This window comes from Dromiciops gliroides, chromosome 4, assembly GCF_019393635.1.
Source record: "Dromiciops gliroides isolate mDroGli1 chromosome 4, mDroGli1.pri, whole genome shotgun sequence".
Classification (NCBI taxonomy): domain Eukaryota; kingdom Metazoa; phylum Chordata; class Mammalia; order Microbiotheria; family Microbiotheriidae; genus Dromiciops; species Dromiciops gliroides.
Genome location: NC_057864.1, coordinates 12,913,179 through 12,928,234, shown reverse-complemented (window position 1 = coordinate 12,928,234; position 15,056 = coordinate 12,913,179). Strand labels below are relative to the sequence as shown.

Sequence of the window (15,056 nt, the reverse complement as noted above, 5' to 3'; positions counted from 1 at the left end):
CAAGTTTGCTTCTTCCACATGACAGTGCATCAGTCACTAATGCATCTAGGTGACATGGGGGATACAGTGATATACTAGCTGTTTGACTCAGGACATATCACTTAACCTCTATCTGTCTGTTTCTTCATCTGTAAAATGGGGATAATAATACTGCCTATTTCACAGGACTGGTTTAAGAATCAAATGAGATAACAAATGTAAAGTACTCTCTGTTATATAAATGCCAGATACTGATAATAAGGTCATTTTCCTGTCTGAAAGGTGCCCTCTAAGAGTTCATTTGCAAAAAAGGTAAATATCAAATTCTATTTTCTATTCTTTTTGTCATGATGGGAATGGATAATGAAGGCAAACTCCATTTTTTTTGGTTAGAGAAGCTTTTGATAAATATGCTTATTTGAATTTTAAATGGTAAGGACATTTTCACTGAAAGCAAGCTTATGTATTTAGACATCTAATAACAAAATGTTTGTGATCTCACCATTGGGTCAGTCAGTCAACAATCATTTATTAAGCAGTTACCATGTGCCAGGAACTGATGATACAAAGAAATGCAAAAAACCCTAAAGTCCTTGACCTCAAAGGAGCTTACATTTGAAACGAGGAAGCAACCCATCAATGACCATATATATATATATATATATATATACACACACACACGTGTGTGTGCATGTGTGTATATGCATGTATATATGTATACATATATGTGTCTATACACACATATTTATATAGTGTATGTATGGGTGTGCACATGTATATATAGTGAATATGCATGCATGTATACATAGAGAGGAGGAGGAGGAGGAGGAGGAGGAGGAGGAGAAGGAGAAGAAGAAGAAGAAGAAGAAGAAGAAGAAGAAGAAGAAGAAGAAGAAGAAGAAGAAGAAGAAGAAGAAGAAGAAGAAGAAGAAGAAGAAGAAGAAGAAGAAGAAGAAGAAGAAAAGGTGAGGCAAAGAGACAGACAGACAAAGGGACAGAGACTGAGACAGACATATGGTCAGCCATGTGCTTTAGAAAAAAACATTTGAAAGCTGAATGGGTTGGGGAGAGACTTAAGGCTGTAAGACCAAGCTGACAGCTAATGAGGAGTCCAGTTGAAAGGTTATTTGTACTCACTCCAGGGCATGGACTGTGTGAGTGTAGTGAAGGGAACATATACAAGAAATGTCATGAAGGGAGAAAGTACAAGATTTGGCAACAGATTGGAAAGGCAAGTAGGAGTGAGGAGTCAAGGATAGCACTATGTTTTGGAGCTAGGATAACAGGGAGGATTGTGGGACCTTTATAAATAAGAACTTGTACTTAGCCCTTGAAAGTTCCAAAGTGCTTTACATATGTTAATGCATTTGATTCTCACAACATCCTTGTGAGACAGGTGCTGTTGTTATGCCCATTTTATAGGTGAGGAAAATGAGGTAAACAGGTTATATGACATGCCCAGAATCATACAGTTGCTAAGGATCTGAGTCGTAATTCAAGTTTTCATAATTCCAAGTTCCAAGTTCTATCCAGTGCATTATGTGCTTTCCTTTTTAGTAACAGAAAATTTGAAAAGTGGGAAGATTTTGCAGGGGAAAATGAGTTTTTTTTTCTTTTGTTCTTTTTTGAACTGTATATGATCTTAATGTTGAATAGAATGCATTTTAAAATAATATTTTATTTCCCCAATTACAGGTAAAAATAATTTTAACTTTTTTTTTTAGTTAGGCAATTGGGGTTAAGGGACTTGCCCAGGGTCACACACAGCTAGTTAAGTGTTAAGTGTCTGAGGCTGGATTTGAACTCAGGTACTCCTGACTCCAGGGCCGGTGCTCTATCCACTGCTCCACCTAGATGCCCCAACATTTATTTTTTTAAAGTTTTGAGTTCCAATTTTTTTTCTTTTTTCCTCTCCTCCCCCATCCTGATATAGTAAGCAATATGATATAGATTATAAATGTGCAATCTATAAAACATATTTCTATATTAGTCATTTTGTGGGAGAGAACTCAAACCAAAAAAGAAAAAGAAAAAAAAAGAAAGTGAAAAACAGTATGCTTTGATCTGTATTCAGATGCCATGTTTTGTTTTGTTTTCTCTGCAGATAGCATTTTGTATCATGAGTACTTTGGAACTGTCTTAGATCATTGTATTTTTGAGAATAGCAAAAAAAAAAAGAAAAAGAAAAAAATAGAGAGAATAGCTAAGTCATTTATAGTTGATCATTGTACAATATTGCTGTTACTGTGTTCAATGTCCAACTGGTTCTGCTCACTTTAATTTACATCAGTTTACATAAGTCTTTCTAGGCTTTTCTGAAATTATTCTACTCATTATTTCTTATAGCACAATAGTATTATACTATAATCATATATCACAACTTGTTCAATCATTACCCAATTGATACACATGCCCTCAATTTCCAATTCTTAGCCACCACAAAAAGAGTTTATTTTGCAAAAAATAGATCCTTTTCCCTTTAAAAAAATATTTGGGATGCATACCTAGCAGTAATATTACTGGATCAAAGGGTATACACAGTTTTATAGCCCTTTGGGCATCGTTTCAAATTGCTCTGCAGAATGATTGGATCACTTCACAACTCTACCAGCAATGCGTTAGTGTCCCAGTTTTCCCATATCCCTTCCAACATCCAACATTTTCCTTTTCTGTCATATTAGCCAATCTGATAGGTGTGAGGTAGTACCTCAGATTTGTTTTAATTTGCATCTCTCTGATCAACCGTGATTTAGAACATTTATACTACTTTAGATAGCTTTGATTTCTTTGTCTGAAAGCAGCCTGTTCATATCTTTTGACCATTTATCAATTAGGGGAATGACTTGTATCTTTATAAATTTAACTCACTTCTCTATATATTTGAGGAAGGAGGCCTTTATCAGAGATATTTGTAGCAAAAACAGTTAAAAATGCATTTCTAATTTCAGAGAGGCACATGTGTATAGTATCTATACAAATATATGTTAATAATCTCATAGGGAATGATATATATGGCAACCTTCCACCTCAGGAAATTACTTTTTTTTTGGAATAGAACATTTTATCTCTAAGGGAGCCAAGATCCAAACTTGAGGAGGAGGTAACATAGCTAAGTGGAGTGTGAGTAAAAGGTGACTTAGTTTAGTTTTAATTTATTCTTAGAAATAGGCAATGTTCCTCTCATCTGTTTTATTTTTAGAAATTAATAGCAGGCAGTATAGTATTATATTCAATAAATGTGAAGATAAAGACAAAAAGACACTATACTTTTGTTCTATGTTGTGGCCAGTTAAGGGTGATATTGATGAAGAAGGAGAAGGAGCAGTGGAGATGAAGGAGAAGAAAATAGGTCAGACAGAAGGAGGAAGTCAGCACTGATACAGTGCCTGCTTTGTGGCAGGCACTGTGTGAAACACTTCACAAAGAGAATCTCCATCCCATTTCCCAAAAACTCTGAGAGGCAGGCACTGTCATTATCCCCAGTTTACAGTTGGGAAACTGAGGCAGATAGCAGTTAAGTGATTTGCCCAGGACTACACAGCTAGTAGCTGTGCTAAATGGCTGAGGCTGAATTTGAACTTCCTAACTCCATGTCGAGAGTCTGTAGGCCCTGTGACACCCCCAGCTGCCTCTAGACAACAGATATGCACAGATACACGTAAAGAATAAGATGAGAACTGAGGGAGACTCAATATGAGGTGCACAGATGGGAAACTGAAGGAGCTTAATGTTTAAGGTCTTTGTAACAGGCCTTTAGGATTTCTCTCTTTTTAAATCACTTTATGGATGCATATTTATTAATGACTCTGATTTTGTAGTGAGAAAAATCTTAAAACCTAATAAACCTGGAAAGCTAGGTTGGGATCAGGTTGTGACAGGCTATAAATGCAAAAGCGGCGTTTATATTTGATTCTGGACATAATTGGGAGCTACTGGAGCTTATTGAGGATTAAGATGACATGATCAGCCCTGGGCTTTAGGAAGATGAATTGGGCAACTGTGTGGAAGGAGGAATTGGGCAATGTCTACCATCCCTGCTGGATGATGTAGCTTTGAAGAGACACATATGCTGGAATGAACTCATAAAAAGACACAAATTCAGAGAGAGGGAGAGACAGAGACAGAGGAAGACACAGACTATTCCAGAAAGAGGGAGGGAAGGAAAGAGACAGAGAGAGGGAGGGAGAAGGAGAGGGTGAGGAAAAGACGGGGGTGGGGGGAGCGGGGGGGGGGAGAGAGACAGAGAGAGAGACAGAGAGACAGAGAGAGACAGAGAGAGAGACAGAGAGACAGAGAGAGAGACACAGAGAGAGAAAGACAGAGAGAGACAGAGAGAGACACAGAGAGAGAAAGACAGAGAGAGACAGAGAGAGAGAGACAGAGAGAGACAGAAAGAGGAGGGACAGAGAGAGTCCTTGGTGGAATAATGAGCTTAGTCTATGGACTTAAGGGATACTCCATTTTTAAAAGTTAACTTCATTTGATTCTTTTGTTTTTATATTTTATCTACATTTCCCACTGTATGTATCTCTTCCCTCACCCCCTCCCAGAGAGACATCCCTTATAATAGAAAACTTTAGGAGCAGCTGGATGGTGCAGTGGATGGAGCACCGGCTCTGGATTCAGGAGTACCTGAGTTCAAATCCGGCCTCAGACACTTAACACTTACTAGCTCTGTGACCCTGGGCAAGTCACTTAACCCCAATTGCCCCGCAAAAAACCAAAACCAAAACAAAACAAAACAAAAAAACTTTAAAGGTGGGGAAAGTTCAGGAAAACTAACAGATGGAAAATTTTACATTTTATAGTGTTCAGTACCCATGGTCTCTCATCTCTTCAAATAAGCAGGGGGAGGAGGGGAACATTTAAATTGGTGGCATTTAGTCCCTATAACTCTAGGCTTAACTGGTGATATGTCATTCATATTTATCCTGTACCTGGGTGAAATTAAGTACAGGGACAGATCCAGCCTATAGACTGGCATTTTTCTTTCCCTGGTACAGAGGAGCCAAGGGGGTGGGGATTAAAATCCATTTAAATTATGGTTAATATTTGTTTACTGCCTTTGACCTAAAACTATACACTTCCTTTTTTATCAGAAAAGTATTTTATTATTTTCCAGTTGCACGTAAAGATAGTTTTCAATATTTGTTTTCACAAGATTTTGAGCACCAAATATTTCTCCCTCCCTCCCTTCCCTCCCCCCGCCCTAAAACAGAAAGTAATCTGATATAGATTATAAATGTACAATCGCAAGCAATACACTTCTTTAAAACAAATGAAAAAATACATTTCCGACCTACCTGGGTCAGCTTGTGAATGGATGCAGTAATTTTTTAGTATTCACTGAGGAAATTTTATCTCTTTAGCACATGGCATCAAATATTAGAACAATTTATTGACCATCCCTCCTGGAAGATTTGTAAACAAGCACAACAGCAATACTAATGCCAATGATTATAGTAGATAATATTTCTGTAGGGATCAGAGGTTTGCCAAGCACTCTGCAGATATTATAGTATTTTATCTTCTCAACAACCCAGGGAGATATGTACTGTTATAACATCCATTTTACACATGAGGAAGCTCAAGCAGAGAGAAGTTAAGCAACTTTGCCAGAGTTGAATTGAGACCCGGGTCTGTCTTGATTCCATGTCTAGCTTTCTCTCCCTGGTGCCATCGAGCTGCCTCCACAGAGCAATGGGAAGATTTACACTGGCATTCCTTGAAATAGCCCAGGTAGACCATTGTTCCCTCTCTTCTCCCCCATGTATCATTGTCGCGTTTGGATTCAGAGTCCACTTTGTTTTGTGAAATGATGGTCTCAAATGAGAAGCCCTGGTTTCCTGGGTGATGACAATAGAGTGTCACCACTTAGTATTCCACAGTTAAGCCCAGAGCTGAAAAGCCATCATGCTCTCGATCTCTCTCTATATATCTTTGTGTTAGAAAGGCAGACTTTGAGAGAGGCATGTGTTTCAGGAGTTGGAATGTTCAGAAGGAACACAGCAAGCTTGTGATCCCCAGACCTTGGGGAACTCCCACGTAGACTCAGATTTCTTATGTTCAGTTGCATCGTGGTTTTGTTCCCCCAAGAACAAAGTCTTGTCATACTTTGATAATTTGGTGGCTCTGCCATCTTGCTGATGTGAGCATTCCCTCCAGTGGTAGAGGTAACAACTCATGGGATCAAAAGATTAGAGTGGGAATCAATGAATCAACAATCATCTGTTAAAAGCTTTCCCCATGTCAGGGCAGTTAGTCAGTGTCATAGTGCATAGAGCTCTGGCACGGAGTCAGGAAAAGGACGCATCTTTTTGAGTTCAAAAATGGCCTAAGACAGTTACCAGCTATATGACCCTGGGCAAGTCACTTAATCCTGCTTGCCTCAGTTTCCTCATCTGTAAAATGAGCTGGCAAAGTAAATGGCCAAGCATTCCAGTATCTCTGCCAAGAAAACCCTGATTGGGGTTATGAATTGTCAACTACCACTAAATGACTGAACAACCACATGTATGCCAGGCACTATGCTGAGGTTGTTTGTCCTTCATTCTCAAAGAGGACCATGACAGATGTCATGACTTTCATTGAATTGGATTGAAGTGAGGGAGAGCTATTCAAGGTCACCAGCCTCACTCTCTTCCAGAGACATCTGGGTCCAGTTGCAAGATATAGATCAGGATGACCGGAGATGGCCCCAGTTGCAGTGGGAGACCTTCACCTTTTTAAGCTAAAGTCTTTCCAAGGTCTCAATTTTTATTATTCGGCGATCAAGACTAGGTAAGAAATCTGTGCTAAGCATCAGCAACACAAAGACGAGCCTTTACCAGTCCCATTTGATAGGAAAGGACCTTGAAGTCCAAGCCCTGCATTTTACATCTAATCCTTTACCCTCCATGTCCTCTCAAAAGTTCTCCATGTGGAGGTGTACCCAAGACACTGGTGACACTTGTTCTCTTTCTCCTTGGGGAGCTTATAACCACAATTATAGCAAGCACGTATGTATCCCTTTGAGATTTGCAAGTATTATCTCACTCAGTCCTCAACATAGCCCTGGGAGGGGCTTGCTTTATATTCCCATTTTACAGATGAGGATTTTGAGGGAAATTCCAGAGCTCTCAGGTCAAGGAGAAAATATGGCAAGCTGCCAAAAGGAAAGAATTCAAGTACTGTGGAGCCCCGGTCAAGATAGCACAAGATGTAGCAGCTTCTACATTCAAGAAGCAGAGGGCATGGAATATGATATTCCAGAGGGCAAAGGAATTGGGATTACAACCAAGAATCACCTACCTAGCAAAACTGTGTATAATCTTTCAGAGGACAAAATGGGACTTCAATGAAAAAGAGGACTCTGAGTTATTCGTGATAAAAAGACCTGAACTGATTGCAAATTTGACTTTCAAATACAAGACCCTAGAAAACCATAAAAAACTGGAGTTGGGGAACATACCTGGGGTCATGCAGCAGGTGACTGTCTTGTGTCTGAGGCCGGGTTTTGGCTGGGTCCAGGGTAGATGCTTTTTCCACTGTGTCACCTATCTGCACCATTATGACATCTTTAGGGTAAAATTGAGGGGTGAGGGGAATGCACTTGGTGGGGGGGGAGGGCAGAGGTAGCATGGGGTAAAATCCCACATGAAAGAAACAGGAAAGGGCTTAGGAAGTGGGAGAAGGGATGGGGGAGGAGCAGGGCAGTAAATGAATTTTACACTCATCAGAATAGGCTCAAAGACCTTAATCTCATGTGCCTCAAGGAGGGATTAACACATACACACCCAATTGGGTGGAGTAATCTATTTAATCTGAGCAGTAAATGAGCCTAACACTCATCAGAATTAGCACAAAGACCCCAATATCATCAGAATTGGCACAAAGACCTCAATATCATCAGAATTAGGTCAAGGAGGGAATAACACACACACACACTCCATTGGGTGGAGTAATCCATCTAACCCTGCAGGAAAATAGGAGGGGAAGGGGATAAAGAGAGAGGACAAAAGAACAGGACAGACAGAAGCAGATCCCTTTTGAAGTAGGATAGGGTGAAAGAAGATAGATACTAGAGTAAATATCATGGGGAAGGGAATAGGATGGAGGGAAGCAGTTAACAATAGTAATCATGAAAAAGAGAAAAGGGGGAAGTTGTACAAAAAATATTTATAGCAACTCTTTGTGGTGGCTAAGAATTCAGAATCAAGGTCCATCAATTGAGGAATGATTGAAGAAGCTGTGCTATATGATCATAGTGGAATGGTCTTGTGCTATAGGAAATGACAAACAGGATGATCCCAGAAAAACCTGGAAAGACTCATATGAACTGATGTATAGTGAAGTGAGCAGAACTGGGAGGACATTGTGCATAGTGACAGCAGCATTTCTCAGTGAGCAACTGTGAATGACATAACTACTCTCAGCAATACAATGATCAAAGACAATCCCAAGGGACCAATGAGGAAGCATACTATCCACTCTCAGAGAAAGAACTGATATTGATTGAACACAGACTAAAGGGAAAAAAAAGAACACTTGTGGATTGTACATATATAACCTATATCAGATTGGTTGATGTCTTGTGAAGGGGGGGGAGGAAAGGGAGGGAGGGAGAAAAATTTGGAACTCTAAATCTTATGAAAATGAATCCTGAAAACTACCCTTACATATAAATGGAAAAAACAAAATAAATTTTGTTGCACTGAAAAAAAATGCAACATGTAATGATTCATTGCCTAAGCCGTGCCAGGCACTATGATGATTGCAGACTTCAAAGAGCTTACTTTCAGTTGGAGGCTGGGGTATTTTTGACATCATGGAAGGGGATTCTGAAATTCTGGAGTAGGCCTTGAACTTTTGCTCCCATCCTTTGCTGACAGAACCACTGACTTCTTCAGGTGGGCTGGGGCCAGCCAACTGTACATGCAGGCTTACCTTCCAGGACTGAGTTGTCACTTTGGTATTCCCTTCTTCCCTGTAGGTGTGGAGAGTCACCAGGAGAGCTGGACTGAATAACAGGCATTGCAAGAGGGGCCTCTTTTCTCATTTATAATGAAGAAAAGCAGGAGTGTTATGACAGTGACCGCTGATGAGGTAAGGCCTTGAATTCAGAGTTTTTCCCATTTCTACCTTGTGTTCATGTCGTGTGGAAGCTGTGGGAAAAGGAGACCCAAGGAGCCATTCTGGCTCAGTGGAAACAATGTGATGTTTCATGAAATCCCAGATCTAGGATCACAAGGGAACTTAGAGAACATCTGGTCCAATCCCTTCATTTCTTACACACGGATAAAATTGAGCCCCGGGGGAGTAAATGACTTTCCCAAGGTTATAAAGATAGAAAGCATCAGAGGCAGGACTTGAACACAGGTCTCTGAATCCACAGCTAGTGCTCACCCCAATGGCATAAAGTTTGCAAAGTGCTTAGCACAGTACCTGACACACGTTTGGTTGGTGGTTGTTTTTTGTTCTTGAAGAGGAGCCAAATGACATAGTGATGTCATTTGGCTGATCAGACCAATATGAGCTCAGAAGCCTCTACCACAGGTCAGGCCCAGATTATCCATTTGAACATTTGGGGTGGAAGTGTCTTTAAATTTGCACATGTCACAATTCTTTTTGAGCTACTGTAGTTCTACTTTGTTCATGGAGCACAGTGCCTTCTTTGATGCAAGCATACCATACTGGGCAGTCTATTGCCAGCCTAGGTGCTTTAATAAATGCTTGTTCCCTTCCCTTCCCTTCCCAAAAATTTGTTTTTACATATATTTTGGAAAATAAAATTCTATTAAAATTTAAAAAAAAGAAGAAGAATGGGGGGAGCAGCTAGGTGGCACAGAAAGTGCCAGTCCTGGATTCAGGAGAACCTGAGTTCAAATCTGGCCTCAGACACTTGACACTAGTTGTGTGACCCTGGGCAAATCACTTAACCCTCATTGCCCCGCAAAATAAAATAAAATTTGGTGATGTGTGATGATAAAAAAAATGAGAGAAAACAGGAGACAACAGGGCTTCTGACCATCACCTTTTTTCACTTATAGAACAACCCACTGAACAGGAGACAAAGTCCACACTTGATACTCAGTGGTTTTTACCAATTACCTAGAAATTTTGGCAGAGTAATTAAAAAAAACACCCATAAGTAGACAGAAACACTGGGAACATGCTACTTTCCCAAAGCCACACAGTTAGGATGTGGTAGAGTTGGGATTTCAATCAGATTCTTCCAATTTTGATTAAGTGCCCTTTGCTTCTTCCATGTGCTATGTAATGAAGAAAAGTGAGTCTGGCCACTTGCTGAGCCTGGGAGCCTTGATATGCAGGACAAACATCAGGAGGTAGTGATCTGGGACTATATAGAGATTATGTCAATTACATATCTAGATAGCATTCTCTCTCTCTCTTTCTCTCTCTGTCTCCCTCAGTCTCTCTGTCTCTCTGTCTCTGTCTCTCTCTCTTTCTCTGTCCCTGTCTCTCACTGTGTGTCTCTCTGACCTTGTCTCTCTCTGTGTCCCTCTCTTTTACACACACACACACCATTCCATTTTATACAAGAAAAATTTATTGCCATGAAGCAAATAAACTCTTATCAAGCATAGGGATTTCTTTGGAGCAAGTAAAGGCTAGCATCATCTTGCAGGGATTAAGTAGTTTCTTGAGCAAGGACAGGAAAATAAGGGCTAAGGAAGCAATACAATTGTTTACCCTGAAGGGCATTCCAGAATAAATTAACTGATTCAGAAGCTTTGATAAGGATGGAGACCAGCCCATACATGAAATCGAAGTAGAAGAATAAACAAGTCAATATTTGAAGCTTATAGCAGTTAAGTATTGAGCAAAGGTACAATTTTATTTTGAAGTTTTTTTTTTTCAATTCTTGCCCTAACTGGAATAATTAAATAACTTATGAGTGGAAAGTAGAAATTGAGAGTTTATCATTTGTTTTCTTTCTTTTTTTTTGTCTTTTAAAATATTTTAAACATTTTTATTTAAAGTGTTGAGTTCCAAATTCTATCCTTCCCTTTCTCCCTCCCCTCCCTGAGGTAGTAAGCAATCAGATATAGGTTACACATGTGCAATTATGTAAAACATTTCCAAATTGCTCATTTTGTACAAGAACATTCAAATAAAAAATGAAAGAAAGAAAGTGAAAAATATCATTTTTCAGTAAGTATTCAATCAATATTAATTCTTTCTTTGGAGGTGGATAGTATACGTAATCATTAGTCCTTTAGGATTGTCTTGGATCATTTTATTGCTGAGTATTGCTGTCATTCATAGCTCTTCATAGAACAAGATTACTGTTACTGTTTATAGCATTCTGATTCTGTTCACTTTGCTATATATCAGTCAGTTCATGTAAATCTTTTCTGAAATCACACTGCTGGTCATTTCTTATAGCAAAATAATATTCCATTACAATCATATACCACAGCTTATTTAGCCATTTCTCAACTGATAGGCATCCCTTTGATTTACAATTCTTAGCTACCACAAAAAGACCTGCTATAAATATTTTTGTACAAATAGGTCCTTTCCCCTTTTTTGGATGTCTTTGGGATATAAACCTGGCAGTGGTATTGCTGGATCAAAAGTTGTGCACAGTACTGTAGCCCTTTGAGCATAGTTCCAAATTGCTCTCCAGAATGGTCAGATCAGTTCACAACTCCAGCAACAGTGGATTAGCATCCCAGTTTTCCCACATCACTTCCAACATCCAACATTTTCCTTGTTTGTTGTATTAGTTAGTCTGATAGATATGAGGTGGTACCTCAGAGTTGTTTAAATTTACATTTCTCTGATCAATAGTGATTTAGAGCATCTTTTCTTGGGACTATAAATACCTTGGATTTCTTTGTCTGGAAACTGTTCACATACTTTGACCATTTATCAATTGGGGAAAGTTTGTTTTCTAAATTAGTAATTACACTTAGTTTAAAATTCACAAGAGAACTGGTCATGTGATATAGCTCTCATGATCTCATTTATTTGTCTTTGACAAAGACATGCTGCTGGTCTAAACAGGCAACCCTATTCATCTGACACCTTAACTACCCTCATGGAGCCATTTATATTCTAACTCTCTGGTTTGGGGTTTTCTAGGTGCTGGGGTTTTTTGTATAAGGCCTTCTGGGAGCTCAGAACTATATATTCATATATAAAATAGGCCAGGGCTATTTTATCACTGACTCAGAAAGCTGGCCTTGATCTGTGGGAAGTTCAACAACACCCAAACCTCATTCAATCTCTCTGGCTGAACTTATATGTCAGGGGTCCCTGCTTGCCTCTGTTGACCACATTAATCTTCCTTTCTCGCCATGTCCCCTAGTCTAGGTTTAGCCAAGGGACAGCTTCAACCTTCTGGAGATCCACATTGGGAGATAGCTAGCCATAAACCTACTGAGGAACCACACCAGAACACAGAAACTGTTCATACCATTTTGTAATCTGGTAGTGTACATTGTTCTTTCTCTATGACCCACATTGCTCACGACTCCAACCATAGCTATCACTCTGGGCTCACATTTTGCTTTCCACACACTTCAACACCCTGGGAGCTGCTTTTCCAGGCAAGCTCTGTCCATTGATTAACAACATCCTGACCAATCCTTTTAGCCTACAGGGAAATTCACACACACACACACACACACACACACACACACACACACAGATGTGAGGCTTCTCTTTGGCTCTGGCTGAAAGCCACTCTGGGGGACAGGCATACTGTCCATGTGCAATGAAATGACTTCCATGGAACTAAGTATTGTACTTCTCTTCCTACTTTACTGACTGGAATTTCATACCTGCTTTCAGTGGAAGTTAGCTCATTCTTCCAGTGAAATTGGAAATGATACAAATATAGGAATGTATAGTATTCACACACAGAGAACATGCACAGTCCTTGCTTTCTGGAAAGCCAGGTGGCCATAGTGGATAAAGTGCTGTGCCTAGTGCCAAGAAGACCTAAGTTCAAAACTGTTCTCAAACACTTACTAGCTCTGTGACCCTAGGTAAATTATTTAACGTCTTGTTTGCCTCAGTTTTCTGAACTGTGCAATGGGGATAATAATATTACCTGTGTCCCAGGATGGTTGTGAGGATCAAATAAGATATTTATAAAGGGCTTATCACAGTGTACACAGTGCACATAGTAGGAACTTCATAAATGGTTGTTTCCTTCTTTCTTGGGCATTAATAAGGATAGAGTCAAGCTGGATCTTTACTTGTATCTCATGTAACCAATTATATGCAATTCAATGTTATCCAATCTGCCAATGGAACAATGGGCACCCCCTACTATAATGCCTCCTTATCCTGCATGACTCTTATATCCAGGATTTCCTCTCAGTTCATCATGATGGGGAGAAGGTGCACATGATATGCCAGGGACATTCCTTTACCTTATAAGGAGACCAGTAAAAGTTATGGGCTCTCCTTTGGTGATCTTTTTTCTCTTGCAATGTGTCCCTCTGTCCATTTGGCTTTTCTAACATACATCTCTTTGATTCTGTCTTTTGTATAACTTTTCATATGTAATTCCTTTTGTGTGATGCGTTGCTGTCTGCTCAAGAGCACTTTGGGTGATCCTCGGCTTTCCTTCTATGGAGACTGTAATGTTCCATGTCTAAGAGTCATATAACAAGTGCTAGAAGACTTGATATTAGAAACCCCAGCATGCGCCCTGGCCAGGGCTCAGACTCTGGCCAGCACAGTGCTCCACTCACCTCCTGCGGACACCTACATGGACCTGGCCAAATTAGGATGACTGGAAGCCCAGTGAGGGCAATCATGTGACTGTCAATCAGGGCTGCCAGCCAATTAGCTTGGGGCTGTGTGCAGATGGCCTGGGGTTTTCTGGGAAGGAGAAGGGAGGAGATTTGTCATTCTCCATTCTGGTGTGTGAGGCGGGGAGACAGGGCACAGCTGTTTTGCTCTTTGGGAACAGCTGAGTCAGCTTGGTGTGATTCAAGGTCATATTATTTTCCTTCCCCCATTCCCTTTTTCCCTTGTCCCTAGTTCTACTAATCTTACTTGTGTTTTAAATTCATTCTTGTTAATAAACCCTGTTTCGTGTTGTTGTTGTTGTTTTTTGAAAGAGGCTGTTAATCTCTTTCTTTACCCCAATATAATGGCGAGCCACCTAACTAACACTCCCCAATTAATATTTGCCCCTTACATATTTCAAATATAGGCCTTGGGTTCAGGGAGAAAGTGTGATGTATAAAAAGTTCAAGAGATAAAATTTCTGAATAATTATTCATTTTATTAATTATGGCTAGTGAGTAATTAATAAAAGGGTGGTCATTAATCTATCTCTCTTAAATCAAAGACAGATCATGGTGACTTCTTGATGATTATATGCCCTTGGAAGAGTGGGTATTACCAGTAGGTGGGAGCCAGTTTTATTGGTTAACAATTAATTAAAAGAATGAATATTCTAATGAGAGGCTGGGGGGATATGACTTTGATTCTGACACTTTTTCTCCAAGACTTCTGCCAGTTGGGGCAATCTACACAAAGGATCTACCTCCCACCCAAGCCTGAGCAGAATACAATGGGCTTCGCCATTTGGATGAGGTCCAAACAAGACTGAGGAGAAAGTTAAATCCAATCTCTTGATTAACCCCACTCCTCAGGGACTGATCTGACAGAGTAGAGAATGAGGAAACAGGAAGGGTAAAAATACTTGATCTTCCCAATACAGAATGGTTACCAATATAAGAGAGAAACAATCATTTCTCTCAAAAGTTGGAAAGATGAAAAGAACTTCATAATTTCCTGAAAGCAATCTGCCAAACTCTACCCATCCTGTACAGTTCTGAGCCCAACGTACTGTCCTTTTTAGTGTGTCCAACACGAGATAACAAGGGACTGAAGAGTGTGTAAATGGTGAGATGTCATATGCGGTTAGGTAGAGAACTTAAATAGCATACACACATATATAAACACATATACAAGCATATGCATATATATGTATCATGCACACAATGCACTAATGCACTATAAGCATTTAATATACTGTAATATGCAAAAATATATATGCTTATATGTGCTTATGTGTTTGTAGGTATATGGGTATATATGTATTG

General features: G+C 39.7%; 1 protein-coding gene across 4 annotated transcripts in view; it reads left to right on the top strand.

Moving 5' to 3' along the window:
* PDE4B (phosphodiesterase 4B) overlaps positions 1–15,056 on the top strand; it is a 660,822-nt gene that overhangs the window by 119,163 nt on the left and 526,603 nt on the right. For all 4 annotated transcript variants that reach the window (XM_044001361.1, XM_044001359.1, XM_044001362.1 and 1 more), the window contains one exon: positions 8,951–9,063. In XM_044001361.1, the coding sequence (XP_043857296.1) occupies positions 9,022–9,063 (42 nt within the window). In that variant the 5' untranslated portion in view covers positions 8,951–9,021. The remainder of the gene's footprint in view (positions 1–8,950; positions 9,064–15,056) is intronic.